This window comes from Chinchilla lanigera, unplaced genomic scaffold (genome assembly GCF_000276665.1).
Source record: "Chinchilla lanigera isolate Chin_1 unplaced genomic scaffold, ChiLan1.0 scaffold00001, whole genome shotgun sequence".
Lineage (NCBI taxonomy): Eukaryota > Metazoa > Chordata > Mammalia > Rodentia > Chinchillidae > Chinchilla > Chinchilla lanigera.
Genome location: NW_004955402.1, coordinates 47,086,066 through 47,100,983, shown reverse-complemented (window position 1 = coordinate 47,100,983; position 14,918 = coordinate 47,086,066). Strand labels below are relative to the sequence as shown.

The 14,918-nt window shown below is 39.7% G+C and overlaps 1 protein-coding gene across 1 annotated transcript in view; it reads left to right on the top strand.

Moving 5' to 3' along the window:
• The window catches only part of Kdsr (3-ketodihydrosphingosine reductase), a gene marked incomplete at its 5' end in the record, with an annotated part of 37,353 nt that extends 29,148 nt beyond the window's left edge, over positions 1 to 8,205 (top strand). Inside the window, 1 exon segment of the mRNA XM_013511228.1 lies at positions 4,695 to 8,205. Coding sequence (XP_013366682.1) covers positions 4,695 to 4,814 — 120 coding nt within the window.
• Between the last annotated feature and the right edge of the window lie 6,713 nt (positions 8,206 to 14,918).

The window sequence follows — 14,918 nt, the reverse complement described above, 5'->3', positions numbered from 1 at the left end:
CTGTTAAAAGAAGCTAAGAATAGACTAAGTAACTTTATTTAAGAACATGAAAAAATTTTATTGAGCTATTAACTTTTTCTTTTCCTCTACTAGCAATAATAGGAAGTAGATTAAGAATATAATATAAGGAATATAGGCAGAGAAGAAGTTTTCCATGCTGGACCGTGTCAGTAAGAGGTGTGGTAAAAAACTACGCTGAATGGTTAAATTAAAAATTTAAAAGGTTATTAAGTAAAAGACACATTGCCTTTAACCCCCCTTACATACTCTTCCCTCATTTCAAGCATACTTACCACATTTCTTGGCCCTTTCTTAAGCAGTTCTGAAAGTCCTTTTTCGTGAGTGTCTTTTCATGACTGTCTTGATGTCCTGAATTGATTCAAAATGTTTACAGAAATTTCTGTCAACAAAAAATTATGATGTGTCCTTCTCTACCTATTTTTTTAGATGAGGCACTGTACAACTCTGTCTCTTCCCCAAAATCAAAATAGCCCTGAAATACCAACATTTTGAATCAATTCAGGACACCAAGGCAACTATGACAGTAACTAAAAACACTCACAAAATAAGACTTCCAGAACTGCTTCAGAAAGGGGCAAGAATGATGGAATATGTGTGTTCAAAGAGAGCGGGAGTATTTTGAGGGAGATTAATAGCAATGTGTCTTTTACTGTAATAAAATTTTAAAAAAGTAAATTCACTGTATTTTTCAGTCATATCTGATAGATAAAGTGCCATCTTGCTGTTGAGTGTTAATCTAGATTTTCACCTGAGAACTACTGCTCTAAAATGTTGGAAAACTGGAGATCTCTGTTGACAGTCGTTTAGGGTGAGCCTGCCTACAAAGGAGATGCTAGACTAGAAATCATTCTTTGGTGAATTGGGTCACCCGTAGTTAAGCCAAAGGAGACACAATCAAGAATTAAATACAATCCCTCCCCTTAGGAATTTACAGTTTTGTCCAGGGCACACAAATTAATGGAATTAATTGTTTACTGAAGAGCATTCTGGTGCTGTTTACTCTGGAGATGTTAGGCAACCGCTAACCTCAGGCCTCCTGCAGTCTAGTGGGAGAGATTGATGAGAAGGATATTACTATTACAGGGTAGTATAATTAGAGTTGTAATAGTGAGATCGCTCTGGAAGGCAAAGCTAAGGGTTGGTTTATAACACAGCATTAACTTCTATGCAGGGGACCACGTAAGACTAAGGCAAATGATTTTATTGCTAGTTTTCCTCATGGTTTTTCTTAAGTCTTTTTCTCCTCACCCTAGATAATACCCACCATTTTGTCATTTTTTCCTGACGAGTAGACTGCAGTGGATGTAAGCTCTTTCGAGACAGGGTGCCCATCTCTCTTGTGTGTCATGTGCCCCAGCAGCAAAGGTCTGCACTGAACAGAAATTTCAGAGTGGCTGAGTCGGGTTAGTGCACAAGTCCATACCTTCTCCTTGGGCAGACTCAGCCTCTCCTCACGGTTGCTGCTTCCGCATAAATATGCCACATGTAAAGTCCAGCCCATACCTACCTCCTGACTCCAGTTTTGTGCCAGCATCTTTTAGGTATTTTCCCTGGAAAATGACCGCATACCCAGTTCAGCAGAGCTTTGTTATTTTCCCAGCATTCTGTAGTTTCCCCCACCTCCCACCACCCTGGTTCCGTCTCCATGATTAGTGCACACATTCACTCACCTCAGCCAGAAGCTGAGGTATAGTTGCTGCCTCTCTCTTCAGGAGTCCCCTGCTTCCCAGCCTTATCCTCTCCCTGTTAGTGGCCACACTGCTGTTTCCAGAAGTCAGGCCTGGATTCTTACAGTTGACCCTATACTGAGTTGTGTACTTTGTATGTTGTTAATGAACCTCCCAGGGCCCTGAAAAACATTGTTTGGGTTCACCTGGCTTGAGTGTGTGTGTTTAGCTTCAGAATAAGATTTTTACATAAAATGTTTAGATTTAAGACTTTTCTTGGCAAATCAGATCTGGCTAAACAAGAGCTGCGTTCTCAGCAGGCAGTAATCAGTGGAGACAAGTGGCAGCTGCTCCTCTATAACAGTCCCTGCACCCCCACCCCTTGGTCTACAACACCCTGCCCAGGCCTGCCGGATGCATTTGAGTGTGCCATCAACTTTTTCCACCTGTGTTTCTAACCGCAGATCTAGCCTGCATGAAGCCTTCTGTGGCTCCCCAGTACCATCAGGATGAAGTGTCAATCCCAGCACATGACACAAACCCTCTGAGTGGCCAGCCCCTCTAACCTTTCTAGCTCCTTTTCTTTCTTTCTGTACCCTCCTCCCCGTATTCTTTATGGGACTTTCTGGCCTTCATCCCCAGATTTCCTTTTATCTAGCCGACTTCTAATCTTCCTTCACGTCTTAACTGCAACTTTGCTTTTACTGCAAAACTCCTGTTCTTACCCCTATGGTAGTTCTTTATATGGCTGTATTATAATTGGCTTTTTCTCAAGGCCCTCCTTCTCGTATTTTAAAAAAATAATCAGTTTTGTTTTTTAGAACAGTTTTTAGGTTTATAGAAAACTTGGGTAGAAAGTACGGTGTTCCCATATATAGCCCCCTCACACACAGTTTCTCCTGTAATAACATCATCCCTTAGTGTTACACCCCTATTTCAGGTGGTGAACCAGTATTGACATATTATTATCAACTAACGCTCTCAGTTTACACTGCAGTTTATTCTTGGTATTATGCATTTCTGTGGATTTTGACAAATGCGTAATACATATCTGCCTTTACAAGGTCATGCAGAATAATTTCACTGTGCTGAAGTTCCACTGAATGGCATCTTTTCATCTTTCACCTTGGCCTTGGCCTACCCGTGACCTTTTTACTGTCTTCATAGTTTGGCCCTTGCTAGCTTTCCTTTGTTTTTTATATTTTTCAATTTACCCTAGTTTGAAACTAGTTTTCACAATTTGCTCAGAAACAGTGGACCCTTGTTAAACATGGTGGCTCACATTTTTAATCCTAGCTACTCCAGAGGCTGAGGCAGAAAGATTGCAAATTTGAGACCAGCACTGGCAACTTAGCAAAACCTTGTCTCAAAATAAATTAAATTAAAAATATAAAATAAATAGCTGGGGTTGTAGCTCAGTGATAGAGCACTTGCATAGCATGTGTGAGGCCCTGGATTCAATGCCTAGGAATGAAGAGAAAAGAAAAAGAAATTGCAAAAAGAAAAAGAAAGTGAAGAAAGATAAACAGTGGGCCCTCCTTCAGATTCCTCCTCTGCACCTTTCTCCAGGCAGCTGCTCCTGTTCTCGTAGCAGATTTCCTCCCTTCCCCAGACTGTACACCTCCCTCGATCTTTCTCTGTTGGTTGGTACGTCAGATTGTTGCCTTCACTGTGAGACATGAGGCCTTAACTCCTCTCCTTCCCGTCCTCCTCCCCCCTCTCTTTGTTATATTATTTACATTGTCATTCTGTCTTACCGTCATTTTGGTTAGATGTGTGTTTGAGATCATTTTTCTGATTACTTAAATACTATTCAGAGTTGAGTGCCATGTGTGTGTGTCATATATGATGATTACTTTTCCTGTTCAAAAAACCCATTTTTATTTTCCCTGAAATTATTTTTGATCCTTTCCTATGTACTGTTTCTGTCTATTACTAGTTCAGTCTTAAATTCTTCACTGACCAGCTTCATCTCCTCTTGACATACAGTATTCAGAAATACCAGCCGTGGTGCTCCTTGCCTTCAGCAAGGAGTTCCTCGTGGAGCCTGGTGCCTGTCAGTCCCCATCACTGCCCAGGCATGGTGCAAAGCTGAGGCCTGGCTTCTCCCTTTCCTGGTGGTCCTGGAAAATACCTCTGCCTGTCCTAGGTTTGGTCCCTTGTTTCCTGGACCTATGATAGTGTTTTTCTTTATTGATCCCCTTATTTTGTTTACCTCTTCTAGTAGCTTTCCAGGAAAGAGGGAGTTGGAATCTGGGAGACAAATTTTTTTGAGTCCTGGTACATTTGAAAATGTACCTCCTTCTCCTTATCGTTTTACATCTTTTCAGAGTCCCACTTCGATTTGCTTTAGTGAGAATTTGTTAAAGGGAAGTCAGAGAGTAAATGGATATAGTTAATTATTGCCTTGAACCTGAAATATTAACCTCCTTTTTACTTCATTGTCTTTCCAATTAGCAAACATTCTCAAGTCTAAAAGTGCCCACCTGTAGTCTTAGCTACGCAGGAGGAGCTCAGGGCCAGCCAGGGCAACAGGGCGATCTTAAAAAGGGAAGGAAAAAAAAAAACTCAAAAGGAGGGCATGGTTGTGTCTTAGCACCCAGTGTAGGGGCTCCTTCTTATTCTCAGAACATAAATCTTGAACCAAAGAAGCAATGTTTGTAGTTCTGCTATTTGAGATGCTACAGTGGAGTTTCCCTAGCAGTTACAGTCCTGTGCTGCTAAGAATACCATTTTGTTCTTTTTATGATTGGAATTTTATTAATCAGACAAATATTTTATCTCTCTGGCAGGCTCAGTGCTATACAGTGGGTACAGAGCAGGCATATTCTGTTCTCAGAACTTACTGACATTTACAAAGTTTTCATTATACTTATCCTTGGAACAGATTAGAAGATGTGTCCTAGAAACTATTTACCAGAGACCTCAGTACCTTGAAATGAAGTGAACTATTGTATTGCACTGTTGGATGTTGGATAAACTAAAAGGTCTCTCTTTGTTTTGCAGGTAGTCACTATGGGCCTTTTCCGCACTATTGCTCTGTTTTACCTTGGAAGTTTTGACGGCATAGTTCGTCGTTGTATGATGCAGAGAACAAAATCTGAAATTGCAGACAAAACTGCCTAATTCTTACCCTTGAGAAAAAAAAAAAACTGTTTCCAAATAATTCAAACAGCTTGCTGCTACATGGGACCCAATTTTTAGCCTACAGATACTTGTCTTGTTTTGAATATGTAAAATTGGACCAGTGCTCTTCATAAATCTGGCTCCAGGCAAAGAGGTAGAAGTCCAACTCCAGAGGATATGATTAACACTATGCAAATATGGAGTAGGAGATCTTTGAGGTGGAGCAGTGGTAGTGTGAGAACTAATAGCGTGTCAACAGGGTAGAGAATGGAATTTCAGAATGATAAGTGGAATTTTTTCTATTTATTCCTTTCCCCCTTTATAGAGATAAAGTCCAGAGATGTACTTTATGGCACATAAGAAGTCTTGATGGCCTTTTGAAACTTTCCATGAAAGGCAGTGTATGGGTTTCTGGGCTTTGGTTTTCTTCTTACTTGGTGTATTTTACTCAAGATGAGCTGTCTGCATTGCCAATAAGTCTGGACACCTGTCACGCTTGCTGTGCTGCCAGTAGAACCTCTCTCTCTTTGATCCCACAAAGCTCCAAGGGGGATGGGAGAGAGCAATGCAGCAGAAGGCAAGGAGATCAGTCTTTTCCAGTAGGGAAACAGTGCTCTCTTGTCTTCTTCCAACTGATGCTTAGGACTTTTTAGTTTTCATTCATGGAGAAAGGCAGCCTCCTTAGTGTTTTCTGAGGAGGAAATAAAATCTTAGATGCTTACAGAAGTTTACAGTTTCAATAGCCATGATGAGCTGAAGTTCATCGTCTGTCCTTCCTTTCTCTCCCTTGTCCAACTTTGCTTATACTGCTGTAATATTTTTGTAAAAGAAGAAAAAGACCAGCTGAGATTTTTGACTTTTTAAATTAATTCATGAATTCATTAAAACAAATAAAAAATAAATAAAAAGTGTGACATTCTTAACCTAGTAGCATATATGTAGCTTTTAGGAAAGGGTGATGATTGTATATTTAAATTTTACTCACTAAGAAAAGAGATGGATAATTCTGAAGATAATCATTTTTTTAAATAAAGCTGTCACCCATTTTTCTATGACTCTCCCACTGACCCGAGAACAGTGTCTTCCTGCCACATGTTACAGAAGCCCACTCATTCGTTTGTGAAGCCCTGGAAATCCTCTAGCCATGTGAATGCTGTGTCTGGGTTACAGGACCTATTCATTTCATGGATTTCTACAGCAAGTGCCTATTACCGGTCCCGGTCCTCCTCCAGTGTGGCATCCTGTTTGTCCATACGCTCCTGTGACGTCAGGACATCTTATGTCCATCCCCTCATCCCTGTGTATACATAGTGCATTCCAGTTCCCTTGGATGGGAAAAGACTTCTACCTTTGAAGAAGAAAAGTTTTTTTATTGTAAAAAAAAAAAGACATAGAAATTATATCTAGGCTTTTTTTTGCTTTTGAGCTTTAGAAGTTTTTTGACTTTAAAAAGTGACTTAATTTTTAAATAATAAGATGGCTCCATGGTATCTATCAAGATCTGTGCATAGCAAATTTAGACAATGATAAATACAGAATAATTTATTATTTAATATGTAAATTCCTTGGTATAACTTGATTACAATTTGCAGGAGTTTGTTGATACCAAAATGGTTTTTGAAATCTTTCAGTCTTTTATAGCCAAAGTTTGCAGTCTATGTGGAGTCACTTTGTGCAGCTGCTAAAAAGGTATAATGTATTTTCCTAAGTAATACTCATATTTATACTTTGCTCAGTTTTATTCTTTTCTTATAAATGCTCCTTGAATGTTGGTACCCTCTGCTGATCTATATTAAAATCTAGTCTAAGGTGATGTTGGATTTAATAAAATTAACGAGTTGGTAGTTATTACAGTAAATATATTCTTTTCAGATTATTGTCAGAGAGAGTATTTTACTCAAGTAGTCTACTGTCTGAATAAATTTAAGAGCCCCTTTCTCTGGTGGGAGATACTGTCCCTAATTCCATATAGGTCAGGCACAAGAGTAGATTTGCAGAGGTCATAATGTAATGGAATAAACTTCATCAGAGAGATGTTAAAGGTCCACATTCGCTTATCCCCAAAACTCGAAAACTAAGTTTGCTTATTTTTCTAAATTTAATGCTATCATTCACTAACAAAACTTGAACTGGTGCATGGTTGTCATTTTTATTTATGCCACTTCATGTGCCTGTTTGAAATATCAACAGGTTTGATTTTACAGTTATTGCCAGACTCCAAGGAGGAGTGGTACTTTTTCAAAGGTACCTTTTTCAAATCCAGCAGATTATGAATTTGTAAAAACATCTGTCCCAGAAGGTTTTGGATAAGGAGTTGTAGTCATTTAGACAGCATCCCACAAATTCTGAGTCCATCTAAAACACAAAAATATTACAAAGAAAATTCAGTTTTTTAAAAAAATCTCTTCTGTCATGATTCTTGTACAACTTGTTTTTCTGGTGAGGGGAAGAAGAGGAAGAAGAAAAAGAAGACAACTTTTAATCCAACTGTTAGGGAAACTATCAACCTTTTTTTAAAGGATCACATTGATTTAATACTTACGGTGGATGAATCTTACCTATGGCTGTTGTTTTTAAAATTATTATTGCTGCTGGAGTTTGAACCCAGTGCCTTGTGCATGCTAAGCCTGAGCTCTACCACAGAGCTTCACTACCCCCGAGTCCTGAAGTTTAATTGCAGTCCTGACCGTTGACTCTGTGTGTGACCACCAACAGTTTATTATATGAATTTTAGTTCTAAAGTGCCTGCTCTGGTGGTTCGGTTTACCATTTTATTGTAATTATTTTTATTGTAGTGACTATGTTTATAAGTTAACATCATTCAGCCATATAAATTCCAAAATATATTCAAGGACATTTCACAATTGAAAAACATGTAGAAAACAGTCCTTGTTTCTGTTTTCAAAAACAAAAATCATGGGCTATGGATGTAGCTTAGTGGTAGAGTACTTGCCTGGCATGTGTGAGGCACTGGATTTGATCTTCAGCACTACAAAAAAACAAAAATTATGAAAATTGTTCATTCTATATTTTTAACTTAATTTGCACAGTTAAAAGGACTTTAAAATGCTGTTACAGTGGTCTTTTTACATTAATATCTATATATATTTAGTTAAAAATATTTATCTGAATCTGTTAAGCCATGTGTGATTGATTCCTACAAGTGAAACTTAAAGAGACTATTTCTGATATTTAGATAATGGAAGCATTTTGGTAATGTTGGATTTATTTCAGTTCAAGGAATTGTATGTTTTTGTCTTTCTAGAAGAAGGCAATACCACATTTTTTTCTGAATTATGTCATCAGGTTTAATTTTGTTGTGTCATGTTTTAATTTAAACATTAGTATTACTCACTTGAGGCCACTTTAAAGTATTTGGTTTTTGATGAAAGGTGCTTTGTGTCTTATTTCCTTAAATTTTCAGTAAATTTGTTTTAAAAGTAACAACTAAGCATAACTTCCCAATTCACGGCTGCATCTTGGTGTTGAGATTATAGTTCATTGTATCTGTGGATTTGATATTTTGAAGAAGAGGTAATTGCTATTATATTTTACACTGGCTTGAAATGAGAACTCTAAAGACATTTTTAAATTGACAAAGAACACATGGCTATTTTGATACACGTTAGAACTTGTGTTTGCTACTTTAGAAGCATTTGTGGCAGAATTGTAACCTAATTTTCATATCTTGCATTTCTGAATTAACAAAAAATAAGTGGGGAACAAGCTTTACAAATGAGAACTTATTTTTCCAGAAATTTGTGTTTTTAAGAGAATACAAATGTTCTCTATAATGTTATCTTGACTTGGCTTCCTAAGCATTTCACAAGGCCTGATTTTTATCGTTCTTTTTTAGAAAGTAATATTTTCAGGGTAAATGTTTGATATTTTGAACTCTTATTTCAGATATGTTCTGTTTGCAGGGCTTTGATATGAGTAAAGGTTTAAGAAATAAGAAGTGTAGGCCTGCTGTATAGCACACTTCTATATATTTTTGTAAAAGAAGAAAAAGACCAGCTAAACCCTCCTATATTTTCAGCTACCACTTAGGCTGAGGCGGGAAGACAGCATGTTTGAGGCCAACCTGGGCAACTTAGCAAGACTGTGTTTCAAAATAAAATTTTTAAAAGGGCTGGGGATGTAGCTTAATAGTCGAACATTTCTGGGGTCAGTCCCCAGTATTGTAACCCCCAAGTTAAATTTTTAGAATCCCACACTTTAAATTATGCTTAAATAGTCCACCAATGAATTAAATCTGAGCACTTTATATTAATAAATGGCATGTGGTACCAGTTCTATAGTTTTCATGTTTTGATGCTAAAACGTTATTTTGTGGTTATTCCACTCTTGACTTTATAACCTCTATTTTTCTTCAACATTCATTTGCTGAATACTAATAATAAACTGGCTATTCAGGCACTGGGGGTAGAATTCTGTATAAACATTTTATCCTGCTCTTGTGTCTCTCTGATGACTGCTATGTCCTTATAAATCTTCCTGGAGAAAGAGGAACCAACAGCCTGTTTCCTTCTTCAGCATGATATCTCTGAATCTTATGTCACAGATATTTAGATGCTAAGCACTATTCTGTTCTAGGAATGTGCTGGGGAAATATATGGTCCTGCCTTCGAGTAGTTTATAGTTTCGGGCAGGAAATACATGCCACAAATTTCACAGTGATCAGTAATACTCATAAATAAAATTATAAGGTAATGCCAGGTATGGTGGCACAGGCCTATAATCCCAACACTTCAGAGGCTAAGGCAGGAGGATCTGTATGAGAGCCTGGGATACATAGCAAGACTGTCTCAAAAAACAAACAGAAGAAAAGATCACAACATCAAACACTGAACTGGTTCCAGTCCCTGCTGAGTGTTTTACATGTTTCAACTCATTGAAACCATGCTAACCCTACTAAGTGTGTGTATTATGTCACAGCAGGCATAGAGAGGTTGAACAGCCCAGAGTCACTGTAGTCAACTGATGGAGCCAGGATTCAGACCCAAGTTTATGAATTGTAAACTCCTAGCCTCTACATAAACCACAGTAGAATCTTAAGCCTGCCCAGGACAGCCTGGTGATTTCACAGAGGAAGAAATTGTAGAAGTGAAACTTGATAGGTGAATTTGTAAGGTAAAAAATTTGGATGCCTTTCAAGGAGTCTAGTAGTTGTACAAAAGCAAAAGGTGCAAGAGATTTTGGTATAATGAGGTGTGATTGAAATTTATGGTGAAAGTTTAAAAATGTAGCAGAAGACACATTGCTATTAATTCCCCTCAAAATACTCCTCCTCTTTGAACACATCCCATCGTTTTTACCACTTTATGAAGCAGTTCTAGAGGTCTTCTTTTGTGCCTTTATTAGATGTACTAAAAAGACTGCTGCTGCTGAGTGGGATCTAACAAAGGCAGGCTCAGAAAAACATGGGGTACCCTCACCCATTCATCAGATCTGGCACCGTGTGACTTCTAGCTGTGCCCCAGAGTCAAAATGACCATGAAAGGTGAACATTTTGAACCAATTCAAGACATGAGGCAACCAGCACAGTGCAGCTAAACCAAAGCAAGGACTCCAGAGCTGCTTCAGGAAGTGGCAGGAATGGTGGAGTCAGTGTGTTTGAAGTCAGACTAGGCCGAGGGGGTTAAAAGAGACGTGTCTTGCTGTAATAAATTTTTGGTAACTTAAATGTTCACCATGGTTTTCCATCACATCTCAGATTCCAGATACCACCTAAATGTAGTTTAGCTGTGCGGAGGGAAAGCAAGGAAGAGTGGACAGGCATGACCAGGGCATGCCATACAAGGAGTTAGAGTCTAGCGTTTGATGTGCTTTGAGTAGAAATGTGAAATAGCTAGATTTTAGTTTTAGAAAGTTCCCACTGCTGCTTGAGATTCAGTTTTAATGTTGCTAAGTTGTTAGGTGTTGGTCCTTCATCACATTAGTGTGAAAAATACCCTGTAAGAAACATTGTGGGTTGAAATACCTCTCCAAAATATGCTCAAGGCCTTTATCTTACTTGGAAATAGGGTCTGTACAGATGTGATCAACTTAAGATGAGATTGTTAGGATGAGTCCAAATCCATTATGATTGATGACCTTCTAAGAGAAAAAACAGATTGACTAAATAGGACCCGTGTCATGACGGAGGTAAAGACTGAGGCATGCAGTTGCAAGCCAAGGAAGATAAGGGTTGCCAGCCATCACCAGCAGTTAGGGAGAGAGGAGAAAAGAGTACCCAAAGTCTCTGAGAAGCATGGTTTCACAGGCACCTTGATTTTGCGCTTGTAGAACAAAAAAATACATATTTCTGTTGCTTTAAAACACTCAGTCTGTGGTTCTTTGTCACCAAAACCTCAGGAAACAAATACATTAATTTTTCTAATTATTTAGTAGCAATTAATATTTGAGAGATGCTGTACTCTGCTAAATAGTACAAAAGAAAAATTATTGCACATCAGAATGCGAACTCTTCACCTATTCTCTTTCAGTATGATAGTGTTACTTACTTGGTTGTATGACTGCAATTTCAATCCAAGGAGAGCCCTAGGCATTTGAACAGTTAAGACAGGTTCCTACCCCTAGCTTATTTTATTTTAAGTGCCAAGTCATTAGTCTGAACTGGAAAAAAACCTTTCATAAACAAATTTGCTATTTCTTTTGTAAATCAAAAGTAAACATTATTTGCAAAGTAAAACAACATTGGGATTCCATTTCACACCAGAAAGAATGGCTACCATCAAGTAATCAGTAAGTACTGGCGAGGCTTCAGGGGTTGGTGGGAATATAAACTAGTACAACCACTGTGGAAATGAGTATGGAGAGTTCTCAAAAATCTAAAAGTAGAAATTCCGTTTGACCCAGCTATTCTAGGAATCTTCCCAAGAATTAAACACATCATACTACAGTGATACGTGCGTTCCCATGTTTATAGCAGCGCAACTCATAATAACTAAATTTTGGAAGTGGCGTTTATGTTCATCAACAGATGAATAAATAAAATATTTATACATAGTGGGGTGCTACTTCACCATAAAGAATAAATTAGAGTCTTTTGTAGGAAAATGGATGCCCCTTGAGACTGTCCTATTAAGTAAATAGGACACACAAGTTTAAATACATGGTTTCTCTATATGAGATAGTACTCCACCCTAAAGAAGGCTACATTGAGTCATTTGTTACTATAATGTTGTGAAATAAATCAGACACAAAAGCTTCATTATCACATAACTTCTTTTATATGAGAAACAATTTGAAGAGCAAGTGATAAGCCGATGAAAAACAGACAACATGGGGATCTAGAGATGGGAAGAGGGGAGGGGAATAGATATACATGTGTCTGCTCCCCACAATACCTGTCATATGCTACAAACATGTACTAATAAAATTTAAAGTAAACATCTGTCCACTGTTAAACTTGCGCACCACCAATGACTTGTTCGCAGTTTGTTACCTAGGTTTAAAGGTGGTTATTTTTCTAACAGCTTTTGAGGTTTAGTGACCACCATTAGTTAGGCAGATTTCTAAGTTAAACTAAGGCTTGTTTTAGATTTGATGAAAATGTTTCCTGATTACAAGAATGGTTTGAGAGCACAGATTGTACAACTCGTATGCGATCACCAAAAGCAGAAGAAAGGCTCATTAATGAATTGGGAACAATATTATTGGGGCTTATGCAGTGCTTTACCAAGTAATGAAATCATTGAAAGAGTGTGATATTACTCAGCAGAAGAGTTTATGGTGTATAAAATATGTGAAATTAGAAACTAGCGTTTTAGATCACTTACGAGGCCTATGAGGGTTTTTTGGGGGAAGAGTGCACAATACTGGAGATTGAAACCGGGGTATTTGTAGTGAATTGCACCCCTAACGTATTTTTAACTTTTCATTTTTATACAGGAGCAAAGTTGCTAAGTTGCCCAAGTGAGGCTTGAATTTGTGATCCTCCTGCCTCAGCCTCCCAGAGTGCTGGGATTACAGGTGCCTGAGATGTCATTTCTTAAAACAGTTTTTCTTTTATGCAAGATATATGTATGTACTGCTAGTTTTTACCCGCTCTAGTGAGTTCATTTTGTTTATGGATTTATTTCCACTTCTTTTGGGGTCAGTTTTCAACCTAAAAAACCCAAATGGTTAGTATTATTTTTTTTAACTTTTGGCATCCTATTAATCCACTCCCTCTTAATTAATGGTGTCTTTCTACCTTCATTTTAAATAAAAAGTTTAATAGTTGGAAGATTTTACACGTTAAGCATTAATATATTCAGATTAGTATAATTTTTTAATTTCATAAACTTGGAGAACATTTACGTTGATGAACAGAACTTTTTGGATAATGCTACTGAACACCAACCAGCAGGTGGCGAGACCTGGCAATAAAAACCTTTTTGTTTGGAGAATGAAGGAAGGCCTTTCAGATTCTTGATACCGTCTCCATTCCTCGCACCTTGTTCCTTTCCTGGTGCCAGCTTTCTGGTGGGATCCATCTAGGAAGAACTGGCAAAAGGGTGAAAAGGGTGGTCCTTCAGCTCTCCCAAGTGGAAGCCTCCTGGGAAAGCAAGAAGCCCACAGTGCTTGTCCGGAAGGTCTCAGGCTCAGGTGTGGTCAGGGACTAACGGAGACCTTTCCTGGGGCTGTTACAGCCCAGATGCCACATAAAAAGCCAGTCTGGGAAAGCCTGTAAGGAGGACTCTACAGGAATAAAGTCAGGAAGCTTTTCTTTCTCTGGGAATAGGGGATCCACCTCCTTCTGACTGCCCCCTTTGCAGAAGTACAACTGCTTTTCCTTCTCTGTCCTCTCGTTTCCGTACCCACATGTTGGGTATTACAAGTGTGAAGGCTTTCAATTCCTCTTAAGTAATTTTAGGCTTTAAAGACAAAACATAGTTACGGAATTAGTACAATGTACACTATTTTTACAAGAATGTATATCACAGGTCAGTCTGTAGTACAATTCCCATGATTTCTATGAGAACAAATACACTATGTCAACCCATACTGTCTACCTCCAGGAGAGGTACACTATGTCTACCTCCAGGAGACCCGACCCAGCAGCTACTGCCCCTAGATAAGGCGCATCTCAGCCATTAAAAGGGCACCAGGGAGCCTCTCCCTTCGCTCTTCCTGGATAAGAGATTTATCCAGGTACCCCTTCCTATGTGAGAGACGTCGGCATGACGACTGATAGAATGGTGAATATGATAAATGAAATGTGGGATTTCTTTGCTTAAAAATAAGCGCTTTTATTTTTAGACTGGGAATAAGACAAACGTGTCAGAACATAACTGTACACATCATAGTACTCATCTGTCACGTTTCTATGACCACAGTAATCCAGTGTCTCTGTGTATTTGTACTCGAGTCTATTAAACTGCTGTGCTTTTAGTAAACATTTTTTTCTTGGTGCTTTGTCAAAGACAAAGATAAAAATAGTTTAAACATGTGCAACTTGTTTGTCTTGTCCTTTTCTCTTAGGGGCTATTCAGGCTGGTGAATTTGACAGTGTGTCTGTGCTCACACAGAGCGATGTGCGTGTGTGCATGTGCATATCATGCGGATTAGCTGCCAGGCAAAGGTGGAGACATTTGAAAACTCATCCACCGCAGCGTCCTCGGGGTGGTGGCCTTGAAGCTGCCCTGCGGCACGCCTCGGAGTCCAGCCCTGGTCCACCAGCCAGCGTCAGGGCCGAGGAGCGTCCGCGGACCCGTGTCGGAGCCCGGCGAGCGGCCCCTCCCCCTCCCGGGCCGAGTCGGCCGGCCTCGGTCCCCGCCGGCAGTGCTCAGGTTGAGACGAGCCGGCGCGCGCGCGTTCCGCCCGGACACCTAGGCACCAACTAGGACTTAAACACGGCGCTCAGGGCTGCTTCCCCGGTGGTTCCTTAATGGACGCGCGCGGCCGCCTCTTCCCAGGAGGGCCGCGCTGAAGTCTCAGGGCGCCGCGGTCCGCCGCGGCCTCTCCGGGGAGGCGGCGCCGGCCACACAGGAGGTGTGGGGCGTCCGTGTGCAACGTCTGTGCGCGCACACGGCCGGAAAGGGTCCGGGCCCGCGTCGTCCTCGTTTTCGGGGCGCAGCCGCCCCCTCGCGATCGGCCGCCCCCGCGGGCCCCGAG